Source organism: Trachurus japonicus, chromosome 17 (assembly GCF_045865225.1).
Source record: "Trachurus japonicus isolate A0001 chromosome 17, Traja_1.0".
In the NCBI taxonomy this organism is placed as follows: Eukaryota; Metazoa; Chordata; class Actinopteri; order Carangiformes; family Carangidae; genus Trachurus; species Trachurus japonicus.
The window spans coordinates 18761333-18776726 of record NC_140923.1 but is presented as its reverse complement, the minus strand read 5'-3'; the positions used below and the strand labels follow the sequence as shown (position 1 = coordinate 18776726).

General features: G+C 41.6%; 1 protein-coding gene across 2 annotated transcripts in view; it reads left to right on the top strand.

Annotated features, from left to right (window-relative positions):
* The window catches only part of gpc5c (glypican 5c), a 96917-nt gene that overhangs the window by 69412 nt on the left and 12111 nt on the right, over positions 1-15394 (top strand). For both annotated transcript variants that reach the window (XM_085803663.1, XM_085803662.1), the window contains one exon: positions 9394-9535. In XM_085803663.1, coding sequence (XP_085659789.1) covers positions 9394-9535 — 142 coding nt within the window. The remainder of the gene's footprint in view (positions 1-9393; positions 9536-15394) is intronic.

Here is a 15394-nt window from a genome sequence, read left to right as displayed (position 1 = left end):
TCGGGCTGAGCTGGCAGCCTGTCACAGGGAGGGGACAGATTCTTTCCACTTGAAGAAGATGATGGAGCTGGCCTTCACAGGAGCTCTGCTGCTCTTTGCTGCTGCTGCTGTGGCAACGATACAGCAACAAGTCTCACAGCACAGGGCTCTCTGTAGTTTGGCAACCAACCTTCATGAACCCAGACTTTAAGCAGAACAGTTTTTACCGTCACAATTAGATGAAAAGCTCATAAAAATCCAGTGAACTGTGAATGTTTTTCCACACTGGGTCATATTCACTTTCCTTGTGGGTTTCAGTTCCATGAAGACAGTGATTCCTGTCATGTGGAGAAAATATGTGACCTGTTTGTGTTGCTGGCACATGGTTAAGAAAATCCCCTTTTCCTTCTGATATCGTGTGCATTCGTAAAACGTCAAAACACCATGTTCAAAGGTTATCTGCAACAGGGATTACAGGCTCCTCTGGGTTCAAGTATTTTGTAAACTGTATTGATGGATGGTTGTTTCTGTTTTGTTTTTTTCCTCACTGAATGTATTCCATTCAGGATAATGGGTAAAAATGGTTTTCATTATAGGGTTGGAAAGGCGTGGGCAATATGGCCAAAAGATCGTATCACACTTTGGCATTAGTCACAATCCACAATCTGAATCAAGAGTCTCACCATAGATTTAGCTGTACTAGTTGTGCATATGGCTGCCTGGACACAAAGTCTGTCATGTCAACTCAAAGACCCAACTCATAAATCCCTGCGTCCTGTATCCTGTCAAGTATTTGTGATTGGTCTCCTCCCTCTGCTTTGACACTTCCTGCGGATGTTTTTCAGCCTGTTGATGTTCTTTTCGCATGATGTCTCACATGAACTCAGATTGATTCGTTTCAGTTTGGTTCAGTTGAAATCTTGAGTAAGATGAATACAAGCAATGGCCACTTGATACTGACTGCAAAAGTGAGTCAATCCACACAGACTCGCATGTTAAATGCCCAGCCTCACAGCGGAAATAAACATGTCGACAGCCTGGAAGAAAATCAGCCATGTCTGAATTTCATTAAGGATTATGTTATGAGTAATTGCAGGTGTGCTAGTGTGAGTGACAGCTTGGTGAGCGTGTCCTTGCCAAAAACCGACATGTCTTGACTTCACATGCCTAATGCAAGCAGTTAGGCACTTCGAAAATGGCGGCGGTGGAGTAGCTCACTCTGCCCTTCAAAAGTGCTCTTCAGAAAACTAGGTACATCTGTCTTTACTTACAGTTTATGAATAAATACTGTATCATTTATGCTTGTACAGAGGTGCTTCATCCAATGTACGAAAGCAATATGGTAAGGGTCTTCCCTCAGCAGGTGTACAGTAGCAAAAGCTAATAGGCTAGTTAATGAGCTGTATATTGGGCAGGGCAGTTAACCAAAAAAAGTTATCAAAACTAATGTAATTAATAAATCCAATAAAAGTCTTAACCAAATTTAGTCCTCCTCTTGTTGCTCACTTCTGTTAATGCTTTTCCCCGTCCATTCATTCATGGACTGTCTATTTAGGAAAACAAAAAACAAACTTGTGTCCAGTCAGGTGCCATTTCCCCATCCATAGTTCGATTTGCGTTAACTCAAAGCAAAGCTGGTGATGAAGATGCTAATGAAGTAGCTTAGCTGTGTTATTGCACAAAGTTGTAGGTCAGCTGTGTTGTTGTATTGTATGTTACAAATACAGTGTGAGGGCAGACAGTCTGGATCTTAGCTCTCTTGATTACGAACCAGGTTACATATTGATGAAATAACAAGCTAATGAGAAACCGTATACCAATAAATTACCTAATTCATTAACGGAGTTGCTTTCACGGCAGTACCTTCATTTGGACTTTGTTGTCTAGTCGGGACACACACACACATGATATTATCTCTCAGCTGCCATATCTGGAAAGTGGTTGTACCTACCCATTTTATAAAAAAGTAGGATTAAGCGGAACATTATGTAGTCTTTCTTGCTTAAAATTGAGATCAGATTTCATTTATTCATAGATCTTTTCTTTTTTTTTTTAACCCAGTCGAGTTTTGGATAGATTGGTTGTCAAAGAAAAAGTAGGACATCATCTTATTTCTTTTGTTCTGTCTCACATGAATCATATTAGAGTTGATGTAGAACCAGCACTCATTAATGTAGTGTGTAAGCCAGAGATGACCATAATGATGGACATTTGCGGTGAGTAACCAGGAGTGGTCAAATATCAGGGGGCCTCTTCAAATCTTTTGTGCTGCTGCTGCCTTATAAGGGCTTCTGAGACCCAGTTTGAAGTCTAAAAGGCTTCTGTTTCCCAGAATCACAGCGGCAGCCTTCAGTGTCTGTTGATCCTGACATTTCTCACAACCGACTTCTCATCAGCGAGGTAGCTGCTGGAACATGCTCTCTGAAAACTGCTGATGCCACTCAAACTGTCATCCATTTTCGAACAACGTCTCCATCATCTGGCTGAGAAAAACCAAAGTTCATTCACACGTACATAGTTTCTCACACACACACAATCTCTCTCAGTCAGCGCCTGACAGGAGCAGGGTGTGACAGCCCAACGCCACGGTGTGTTGTTGTGATTGACTCATGAGGGTTACATGAGGTCACTACCAATAAAGTGTCACTAACGGTTAGCAACAGAATCAGCTTGTGCTAACTTGCAGCGCAGGGGTGTGTGACTCTGCTATTGTTTTAGACAGGGTTCTTACCATTACTCAGACTTCATGGGAAATTTACTCATTCCTTTTCAAAAACATGACTGTTTTCTGTTTTCATCTTTCATGCTGATTTCACGAGGAGGGGCTGAAATGGTTAGTTTCTGTTGCAGAAAACACCACCATGTGGCCACTGTTGGCTCATAGCTTAGGAGACATGGATGCAGAATTCCCCTGTATCTCACTGTTCAAGTGATCTCTTCCAGCAGGATCATTTCCTCCTAAATAAATAGTCAATCATTTTCTCTATTGTTTTCTATTCTGCTTTTCCATGCTCCTCCTATGACGTCCAGCTGGGGTATTACACTTATTACACAAACAAGCTTTGATAATCACTGTGCAGAAGAAGTTACCTTCGTTTTTACAGTATGCATGATTGTCTATCACTGTTTGTACATTGGTGCAGATCCAGACACAGAAATATAAAACATTTTTATCATTTATCAAAACATATTCAAGGTTTGCCTGGCTTTGGCAGAGAGGCGTGTGGTCTGCAAGCAAAAAAAAAAATCCCCCCCTTTAAATTCAGATACTGTATGTTGTCCAGAAAGATGGCAGCTGTATTTTTATGGTCAGTGATCTGAGAATTGAACTCCATCTTTTTGTTCTCCATAGTGTCATATAGATTTCACAATAAAAAGTCAACAAAGCAAAATATCTAGTTGTCAGTTTTGGATAAAGGGTTTGTGTTGGCCATGTCTTCAACCACAGAGATCAGGGCAACAGCAGAGAAATACTTGGCTCCCTGTTTTGTTATGCCTTTGATTTAAAAAATCATTTTGGAATCAATTTCATTTTCCATGTTGTGGATGGCAATGACAGACTTTTACTGAAGTCCAGACTCTGACAGCTATTCTTGCTATCCAGTCCACAAATGGCTCATTCTGCCAGTCAGAGGCACTGCATTAATTAAGAACCGTCTGGTAACTGGTTAGCCATAACAGACGCAATTAATCCATGCAAACAATACATCGTATCTCTTCCAGAATCAGCATTTGGATGGCTGAGCAGTGCAGATATCTACAGTTACTTTTTGTTTGCAGTCTGTCGCTCTTCCTAGAAGACTTTTCTCTCTCTCTTTCTCTCTGTCACACTCATACTTTGGAAAGGTGCTTATTTTTTTCTCCTTTGGCTGCCTTTTTTTGGTCATGCAGTCTGAGATGTAGAGAGAATTGCAGCCATTTCCTCTGAAACCATGGACACACATACACACACACACTCTCTCTCTCTCTCTCACTCACACACACACACACATACACACATACACACACACTTTTTCTGCCTCTCAGCTGATGTTTGTTTATACACAAAAGCATTATGAGCCTTTACAGTACGTGAGAGAATGGAGAGAATTTTAATTTAAAAGCCAAGAGGGCTGCTGCAGACTTTTAGAGATTACCACTGTCACTTTTTCCCTTTGCCTCCTCCAGCTTTTCCTCTCGTCTCCTTTTCTCTGTCCACATATGCAGTTTTACCACCGCTGCCCTCAATGAGCCGATACTGTTTCAAATTGTCAGGGAAGAAAAAGAGCACATGTCTCCATGTGGGCATGCAAAAAAGGTTATGACTTATGATCCTGGTGCTCCAGTTCGACAATGCTATCCCACATATTACACGTGCACCGCCGTGTGCACGGACACACACACACACATTTACGCCAATAGTGCAATAGCTGCAGTATTCATATTCCATCCCTAATGACCACATTTCACATTTTTATATTTCATAATCAGATTTTCTATTTCCACATAAAACTGGAATGTGTATCCACAGTTCCCTCCTGGTTAACTTGCACACACACACTCTTTCAGCCTATTTCCACCAGACTTCTTCAGGGTGATCGGTTACTCCTGGCAGAACAGATTTTAATGTGACAAGAATGCAGTCAAATACATGCAGGAATTCAGCTCTTGATGCTCTCAAACCTGCCAAATCAGCCTCGACTGAGGAATGCTTTTGATAAAGAAAGAGAGAGGAGAATGAGTTGGCAGGCTGAGAGGAGAACTAGAAAATATTTCATGATTTGGGATTTTATTCAAAGACTGGGGAATAAACGATTTTTCTTCGGATGCCAAGGTAATTTCAAGGTAATCTTAAAGAGGACTGGCATCTTGTTTTTTTGTTTTTTATAGTTGTTGGTTTTTTTCCCAACTCCTCCACCCTCAGCCCCATCACCTGCTTACACAGCTACCGGCTCAGTCCTCCTGTCTGAACACTTAAGTACATTATGACTGACTTTTTTCTTCTTCTTTCCTCTCCCACCTCCACTCTCTACTTTTACTTCCCCCTTCTCTTTTGTCTTTCTCTCTTCACTCTGTCATCGTCTTCGTGTTTTATTTGGCCCGAGCAGTTGGAACTCTTATCTAGATGTTGATCTGTAAAGGCAACACTTTAACTGATTCGCACTGCACTCATATGTTCTGACCCAGTTGTCATATTGTTAATGAACACAGTGTACTAAATCTACAACACTGACAATTTATCAGTCAGAGGTACAGTATTCACAGTAGCCCACAATGCTGTGCAATCACAAGAGTATAAGGAACATATCATTACATAAGTTTACCTGTGATTTTAGTATGGTAACTTCAGACCAGTCTTATGAAACGTAAGAAAATAGATATTTGACTAACTTTTACATAGAATTGAATTTTCGAAATATTCTGTTCTTTTTTTTTTCTTTTTTTTTTACTTGCATCACGTTCTCACTACCCAAAGGCTGCTGGGAAACGATATTTAATCCAACCACAGAGGATATTCATTATCGTTTTAAATGTCAGAAGGAGAAGGTAGAGTAGACCAAAAACATTTATACCTGTAGCAGTAAAGTCACAGCAATTCTCTGCTTAGCACATCACATTCAGTTAGCACCTCACCCCCGCTGCCATTGAAATGTTCTGCCCACTTGCTTGCATTCTCCATATGTTCCAGTGTGACAGATCAGGAGGACAAGCCTTTGAAAGGTTGTTGTCGTCGTTGTTTTTGGATGGCATGAATAGACCACACTTTTTTTCAATTCAATTCAATTCCATTCAATTTTTCTACGCTTGTTGTTTGAGTCAGTTTTTTTTTTTTTTAATCTTTTGTTTTTTTTGTACTTGAAATAAACATATGTGGCTTGGCAGTGATGTGTGTGGACTGTCCTCTAATGTGATGACTGCCTCAAGTCTAAAGAAGATGGAATGCTGGAGGAAAGAAAATCCAATTTGAGGAACTGCTTAAGACTCTCATTGAAACCCAGAGCCGTTCCTTAGTACAGCAACAGTCTTTTTCTATGAGAAAGCAGATAAGGGGAGAGAGACGATTCACCACATATAATGCATTCAACAGTCTTTAAGAACTCGTATTGGAATATTGTATATCTTTCTTCATTTAGTGCCAAGGACAAATTAGAAATTTTCTTCTTCATTTTGTTGTTGAAATGCCACATTTCCGTTCCAGCTTTCCGTTCTATGCGCGTTACCTCTGAAATAACCACAGTGGAGATGCCATTTCAACAGAAAGGCATAACTGAAATTTCTGGCAGTCTTGCCACCCTGACTTAGTCACAGCAAACCAAAAAACTCCGCTGGACGGCAGCCAACTACCAATTCTACAACGACCCGACTGTGGTTTCCACAGCGACGGCGCCTTAATTGATTCCTTCTCTAATTAACATGCTTTAAGGACAGCTGGGCCAAGCGGCATTGTGTTAAACGTCCCCTGAACAGCACGGTTATTAGCTTAATACCCAACTGGTTATCTGGATGGTGTTGGTACACAGCATTCGGCTGTTCAGCAGAGCGTTTGCTTGTGAATTCGTGGAATGTGCATTGAATTTATTTTGTTGCTCTGCATAGTAAACAAAAACAAAAAAAAAAGCTTAATGTGTTTATCATGGTTGCTGTCCAGAACCAAGGAAGATGTTCTCTCCCTTCCTGTCTATCTTCCACCATCACTTATCTCCCCTTTGCAGGCTTCTGTTAAATATCTGTATTACTAAAACAGTGGATAGATACTTAAACTCAATCTTACTTTGTGTCCACAAATCAAACCATTACCACCTAAGAATTCAAAGTGTTAAAAGTAGGGAAGGGTTGTTTTTTTAATGAGCCATGAGTCCCCTGACCAAAGCTTGTCACATTGCAGCCTCGAAACAGGTGGGACCAGCACAAGACACACAAAGAGCCTGTCTACAGATTGTTGCATGTCTATCCATAACCATAAAATGCAATGCTGTAAGCACTGTGCAGAACTGTTAGCATTTTTTTCAATGTAATCCTCTTGTAACTGTCGATCTGTGGAAAGTGGGCCATCCTGCTATTGTCGATGGATTTCACTTTTTGCGGTGAGCACAAGTGATATGTTTTACCTGCTCCTACTGAAGAGCCCACTCAATTTTCGTGAAGCCCAGCCTTGTGTTATGGTTGTACATGACTCATTTCAGTGTAGCACTCATTTTCTCCCACTCAGGCCTGAGTGAGGGGGAGTGCATTTACATTGGGTATAAATGAGATACATGACAGATGTAATGAGTTACAGAATCAGAAGTACCCATGAGTGTCAGGATCATTTTTCGGCTTCCTCTTCTACTCTCCCTTGCATGAAACGGGTACTAACTACTCTGGCATTAAAAACAGAAAGAACACCAGCGTTTCTATACCGGCTCCTCTGATAACTTTGATGTCAGTTTAGCTACTGAAGAATTATTGGCGACAGTGAAACATGTATAAATCAGTATCAGTTATATGCCTTTTAGTCATTATTTCTACTTGTCAGTTTAAGGCCTTGACTGTCTGGCACCTACTGTAGTCCTTTATATAATTCTCTTGCAAGTTGGAAGGTCTAGACTGAAATATCTCAAAGCTACTAAATATAAGACTGTGTCTTCTGCTACAGATACAGTATGTGGTGTCTGCAAATGACAGTGGCACCAACAGTTACTTTGGTTTATGACCTGCCAGTTTTACAATCTAGACGTTATACCTGCTAAATATCACAGTGTCAACATTGTGCATGTACATGTTCTGCATGTTTGCTGACATGTAGCTTGATGAAGAAACTCACAGAGAAGCTTACATGGATTAATCTGGGTTCACATTCGCATTGTATTCATCAATACATGAGCCTCTCAGCTTTCATGTTTTTTGAGGGGGCATTCAAGCCATAGGAGACAATTGGTTAAAGGTCACCTTTGCTGCCAGGTGTGTTGACAGGCAGGCAGAGTGTGGTGTCAGTGGCAAGGATATTAGTCATCCCTCAACAACCTAAGCCACCCCCATTCCTTCCATCCACCCCTCGACATGTCTTCAGTGGCTGTTCCCTCCATATGAAGGTCAGATGTGTTGCAGGATTGATCTTTGTCAGCTTTCTCATGAATGTTTAATGGTGTGTGTGTGTGTGTATGTGTGCACAGAGCTTAAGGATGGTCAACAAGAGCAAAGTGTGTCTGTCTATTGTTTCACATGTGCTTCAAATCTGGTATTCATGTCAGTCTTCTGCGTTCTTATTCCAAAGCACCATTTGTTGTTGTGTCAAGAGTGCCCCTTGTCTGACATGGTGTGATGGAACAAAGGCCACCTTGATGATGGTGGACAGCAGGAAGGGCCAGCAGGTGGTCCAATTAGTTGGCTGCCTGCTGGAAGGGAAGAACATCATAAAGAGGAGTGTTTTCATGCTCCAGGCTGAGAAAGTCTTCATGCAAGAGCTCCAGTCACAGTATGATGTGATATATTATCTATGAGTCAAGGTGTTAGAGGCACCGGTGGCGTACAGATGATGTTTTGTTTAAGGCAAAATGAGCTGTGACAGCACATGCATGGTAAAAAGATTCACAATCTGTACAAGATATGTGGTATAAGAAAAGTGTTAACGGGATGGAATTCGTCAGTGTTTTGATGCACTGTGATTCAAATTTCACAGGCCACGATTTACTTAATGCAAGAGCTGTGAACTGACTCTCAGAGGAACTTAGGGTAAAATCAACAAATGTCAAGATAGCTGCAGACGTTTTATAATCTAATCGCCATGCGAATAGATCATGCACCGAAAACTTGTCCAGTCTGTGTGGAATTTATTTGTTAGTTAAGTGTTGAACATACAGTAGTTATCAGAACTGATATCCAATAATTTTACAACCAATTTTTACATCTTAACATTGCAGGGCCTAGCCACAAAACTTCTCTTTCTTAACTTTATAAGCAATGATCCTAAAATATGGTTATGATTAAATGCAACCCATCATCCTGCCACCCAGGGCCCTCGCTGTTGTACACCACCCACACTGCTCTTCTGCCTCCCCGGGATGGTGCGTCATCTATTGGACCCTGACATTTACAAGGCCTGATACGTCAGGGCAAGAAAAGTTGTGTGTCAACCTCAGAACAGTAACAGGAGTCACAAGGAAGCATAATGTTCCCCTGCGACGCACACTATGCCCGTTATCGGTATCTCTCTGTGTAAAGGCTTGTGTTAAAGGGATTGACAAAGGGATTTCGGCTGTGTTAAATAAGATTTTTCTCTGAAGCTCCCACACACTGCGTGACATCAGAAATCAGATATTTCCATTTTTAAATCCATGTAGTCATTACTTCCTGATGGGATTGGATAGCGGCAGTTAAATATGATACAGAATTATTAATATTATGCACGAACCAGTGTATAATAATAAACCTTGTGTTGTTGTGTTTGTGGTTCAGGAGACCCAGGAGAGGTTTCCAAAACTGGGCCAGGTGGAGGCCTGGGACGAGTTGGGAAGCGGGGAACCAGGCGAGGGCAGCACCACAGACTGTGATGATGAAGACGGATGTCAAGCCTCAGGAGACGGTCCAGAAAAGACCTGTAAGTCACACACCTGCACTAACACTCACATGAACACAAATCATTCTTGTTTTCCTTTAAGCCCAGTGTCCTTCACTCTTGATGTCTCCTTCATAGTGACCATTACGTCCACACTGATCTTTGTGATGATTTTCTGTATCATTGTGGTTTTTATGGTTGAGCAGCAGTAACCATAGGCAAATCAGCCTCTGAACCGTTTTTCAGAGAATCTGTCATTCACTGCCCGCATAGCAAGAGAAATTAACTTAAGAGCGCATTTCCACACTCAGCGGTCCTCATCTACTGTAGCTCCTCCAGGCTACAGCAAAGGTGGCAGCACAGGAGGTTCTTCAGATCCTGAGAAAACAAGCCAGTTTACAGTTGGCACTTAGACACACACACAGAAAAAAAACCGTGAAGAGGTGTTAGGGCATGTGTTGGCTTTGATGAAAATCATTTGATCTGCTGCAGAAGCTTCACGTTAATCATCCCTAATTATCATGTTGGTATTTTCCACCTACACAGTTAAACAAAGGAGTCTGGTGTGGAACATTGTCTTACTAGAAAGGAGGGAGTAGAGAGAATCGTAGAGGAGCGAAAATTCACTCATCCATGCGCACAATAGCAGCGGGTGCCAGGTTTGGTACAAGTGTTGTGATTCTTTTCATGTGGGTGGTAAATAGGCCATGAGGGGATACTGTACGCTGAGACATCCAAGCCAGCTGACAGGAAAACTTAATGAGGGGAAGGCCCAGTTGATAAGATCCTCATTGGAGTAAGTTGATTCTTGTTGGCTGCCCTGAGTGCCAGACTGCAGAAAAACAGTCTGGAACTTAATGTGCACTTCGCCTCCTCTGTCCATCAAAGACACATTTTGCACAGAGGGCTGGCCACATGCATCAACGTGTGTCTTATGATGAGCACATACAGTAAGTGAATATTGTAGACACCGTGCTTTGCTGGTGGCCTTGGTCTTTTATGTTTTTTTGTTTGTTTAGTTATTGTTCCCTCACATCCACTTTTACAACAATAGTAATCCAACACACATTAGAACAATTCCTTTTACAATTGGTCTTAGTAGACAAACAATCAGCATCGGTTTGTTTATATATACTGTATGTGTGTGTAAAAAAAAATCAAAATTAAGAATATTTAACAAAGACAGAAAAACAAAACAAAAAAGAACAGCAAAAACAATGAAAACAAGGAAAACAAAGAAAAAACAAAACAAAGCAAAAAACTATTTATTAAAAATAAAACGAATCATGGGTCATACATCCCCTTTGCATAAATAAACTTAATCAATTTCTTCATCAATCACCTCTGGGTATCACTTATGATCCAACTCCTGTCTTGAAAACAAACAAACAAAGAAAATAAACTCTTTGAGTTATCAGTCCATTTGTTCCCCCACCACCTCCATTTTCCATTGTGTAACTATTTCTTAGGATCCTACCCATTCAGCATACTGTAGGTGGGGGGATCCTGTTTAAGCCAATTGCTTTCTTTGCTGCTATAAGTACTATTTGGAGGATATACAGTACTGTACATCCTTTTCCTGTTGAGAATGACATCTGATTTGAATTTATCTTTGCCATAGTTTCAGGTGTTCTAAAAAATCTCTTTACTATCTTCTATTGAAACTCTCTCCACGAATTGGTGTTGTTGCGTCTAGCCCAGGTTGCCATTGCAAGTGAGAACTGGTTCTCATTTGACTTAGCTGGCTAAATAACAGTTAGATATATAAATAAATAAAATAAAGCGCTTGTCAGACTTTCTCTGTTTCCATGTCATCTGCTACTGTACATGTTGCCTCTCTTTCTCTGATGTCAAAATGTCATTTAAGAATATACAATACATTCAAAGAATCAAACCTCAACAGTTACAAAAGCCATCAGTGCACCCATATGGACATTTTCAAATAACCCCCGTCATCACCACATTACTTAAGCACACTAAAATACCAGAATGATTTTTTCACCACTCACCATGGGGCTGCAATTGACAGCAAAGACAAAAACAGAAAGTGGGGCATATCTCATCAGTCTTTACTGTCATGATGTCTGTCATGATGACAATTGCATAATTGGTAATCAAATCTCATTGTGCTCCTGTGCTTGATGCAGTTTACATAACAACTTGAAGTTTAAAAGGCAGCTAAAAACAGCATCAGTCCATGTAAAATAGTTCAAATATCTCAGTACAAAAAACAAAAATCCCACCCCGTTGTAATATATGTATGTGCAGAGTAATACATACAGTACAAGACAAAAGGGATATAAGTCAATATACAAACAGCCAGTGTGGTTTAAGATCCAGCAGTGTAGTTTTTTAGTGTAGTGAGGAGGCTATCCATGCCGGCAATCGATAACCATTACATTCCCAGTTACACACTGCTCTGGTCAGGTCGTTGCTGCTCCTTGTTATGATGTGGATAAAACATGCCGGAGTGTCTTGAGCACTGACAGCAGAGCCAGTATCCCAACAGCAGGGGGTAATCAATCCAAACCACTGTCTGAGATTTACTGAACAAAACCCATTAGTCTGTGCTTTAAGTATAAATCCATATCCTGGTGAGCTCTGTTCGGCTGTCCTTTAGCTTTCAAAAGAAGGTTTGTCATCCAGTAACAAATCCGTGCTGCTTTGAAAGGTATTTGGCCTCTTGGTATCTATAAAAACAGATTCCAGTATTGGCTCTATCATAGGACGATTCTGAATATGACAGAGAATCATTTGCTTCTCTGAAGACTACCAGCAAAAGCTTGGCAGCACTTGTTCTCTGAAGCAAAGATATTCCAGTTTTGGTACATCGTCCATTCGCACTTGCCAAGGCTCGCTTTGAACTCAGTTGCGGGTATGATCAGACAACTTCCAAAGCTTTCAGGTGAAAAACTGACTTGATAATCGACATTCATTCTTCGGTCTCAGTTGGGGGGTGCGCTCCCCTGTCAAGCTCTTTGAAGAGACTGGTTTAGGAGTTAGGATTTTATCTGAGATTTAGGATTTGATCTCGGATTTCCTGTGACTTTTAGCATTATTAAATCTTCTTAAAGTCATTTACAGCTCACTATCTGACATGTAGATGCAGATGTACCGCTTGGCTGCTTGATGTTTCTTGATGAGATCTGCCGCACTGATCGCCACGTGATACTTGGAAATTGAAGAAAGGAAAAAAAAAATCTCTGATTTATTGTTCTCTTACGACTTCAAAAAAGTTAAAATGTTATTGATGAAACCATAAATTTCGGCAACTGTTGAAAGAATTCCTTAGGTGGGTGTGGTTGTAATCCATTATAGGGGTTGGAGGCAAATTTCAACTTCCACCTGTCTGTGCATTTGTTTGCCTAGTCTGTAGATGTGGCAGAGCTCCCAAGGTCCATGTTAAAAGGGGGCATGCCATGACCACCCACTGTTCTGCTAAGAGAGACTTCATTACCAAGCTAATGAACAGCGCTAATCTGCAGAGGACAGACTCACTGTCTCTATTATCACTCAGATTTGATGGAACTGCTGCAAGTCTCTCTGAGGAGATAGGATGCATACATACAGCCCCCTGCATACCAAAAGCATATTTAAAGATGCTTCTCTGTATGCATGCAGATGACATGGGGCTGGAGGAAACCATATGGACACTGGGCTTCAAATGTGCCTGTTTAACACTGTTTAAAAAAAGGCTATAGAAAAAGAGTTGGAAAAGTCACATTCTTTTCACATACTCCAATTTGCTCTCCATCACCACAAGAAAGCATAGCCTGATTGCATGATGTCATGCCTGTTTGATCTTGGTTCAGATCCCACTACTCTTGCCTGGAGACATGCTAGTGTACTTTGTGTGCCAGCTAAACAAGGCCTGGTAATGTAAGGACTGCCATGACCACAGCCATGAACAGGAGAATAAATCAGTGAATCTTTAATGAACCATAACATCCATCTCCCCTGCAGCTATGAGAGCCTCTTCTGTGGTAGATTTTGTGGTGTGACTATGGCTTATTAACTGTATTAGCCCGGGAACACTTATAGCCACTGCTTCCAAAGGAGCTATTCATTTGTAGCTAGCTCATTAACGTATTAATCTCTAAAAAGATCCACAGTGGCACATTAGACCACTATCAGCCCATTAAATAGAGAGAGGAGACTCCAGATGTCTGTGCTTTGAAAGGTACAACATGACTGTATTTATCTTTGTGCTTCCAATCCAGCTGTCTTGTCTGAGTCTCTGGCAGAGTTGACGCAACCTTTTCCTTTTCTGGCCTTATGAGTAGATCTGATGAAACAGATAAGCAAATGGAGAAGAGATGTTATTTCCTAGCAGTGAAGGTGTAAGAGAAGGTAGAAGTTGATTTTAGATTTCATGAACTCTTAAAGAGTTTAAGTTGGAACGTGGGAGATAAAAGAGAAAAGTCCCACTGCTCTCTGCTTACTGCAATATAGTTTTGTTTGTGCTGCTGTTGAGGCAGCCTGCCTGGCAAAGGTGCGAGAAGCCATAAAAACACAATGTAGGGAGAGAGCAGGTTATCCATCTCAGAGGAGGAGGAGAAGTAAATGCATGGATAAACACTTCCTGTGATTGAGCCGGGGGGATGTGCAATGAAAAAAAGTGTGAATCGTACAGCCATGAAAGTACAATTCTCTTTTGGTAACAAACACCATCTGTCAGGAACACTGGTGAGCTCATCAGGAAAGTGAAGACACCCCCGGTATCGCTCACTCACACTCTGCAGTTCACTGGCTAAACCTGCCTATTAGCATGAAGCCACCAGCAATGATTGTTTTGCATTGTCATCCTGTCGCGGAACATAATTAGCTAAATGTGACAAGATGGGAAGATTTAAGAGCAGTTCAGTGCGCTCCATTATTCTTGCACAGAGGGTCAAATGTATTAACTTTCTTTGTCTCTCCTTAGCGTACGATCATACAGCAGGAAACAGCTGGCTGTGTGTATATCTGTCTGTGTGTGTGTGTGCGGGTGCGTGTGTGGGTACGTGCTCGCATGGCAGCAGGTTTTGGATTTAAGTTTAAAGGTCACCCAATTAAATCTGTACGCCCCATCCATCAATGCCCAGTGTGTCTGTCACTCTTGCCCGCACACACACGCAAACACACGCACACACACACGCACTCTTTTATTATGGAGACTTCGCTATCCACAGCTGTATTTCTATACTTTGATTGTCAACAATACACTACAGCAAAGTGTCCGATATGACCTTGAATGTGACTCTGACTGTGATACGGTGACTCAGCTTTGCCATATCAGCCTAATAAGGTGTCTTGGGTTTCTCTTGTGTTTGTACCTGAAAGTCAGAGGCCTGGAGAGAACTTTTCAAAGCCTATAAGGCCATAAAGGTGTGCGGCAGCTGTTCGCCCTGGCAGGGGAAGTACATTCCTAGCATGAACGGCTGCTTGGGCAGGATATGGCCAACCTACACCAGTGTTAGCTGGATTACACTGGATCGGCCCCAAGCCCAGTACAGCCTGCTGTGGCCCTGGATCCAGCACGCACCGACCTTTCATGTTAGAAAACTGGAGATTAAGGGAGAAGTTCTGTGAGTTGGGGTCTGAGAGAGGACACCAGTCAGAAGTAGGGGTGAATGGGGCAGGAAAGGGTTTTAGAAGGAAAAAAACCCCCAACAACAACAAAAAAAACAAAACACAGGGTTAATACCATGGAGCCGTATGACGTGATGTTACAGTTCAATTGCAGGAGTTAGGAGGTACAGCTTAAGCCTAAAGTGCTAAAGGCTGAGGTTCAGAGAGGACAATTGCAACGTGCAAACCTGCGATTCAACATGCCGTGAGAGGATGGGTGGAGGATTTGGTGCGTGTATGCTCTGCCAGGCTGGTGAGAACCAATCCACCCCACGCTCTTCCCATCCTTAG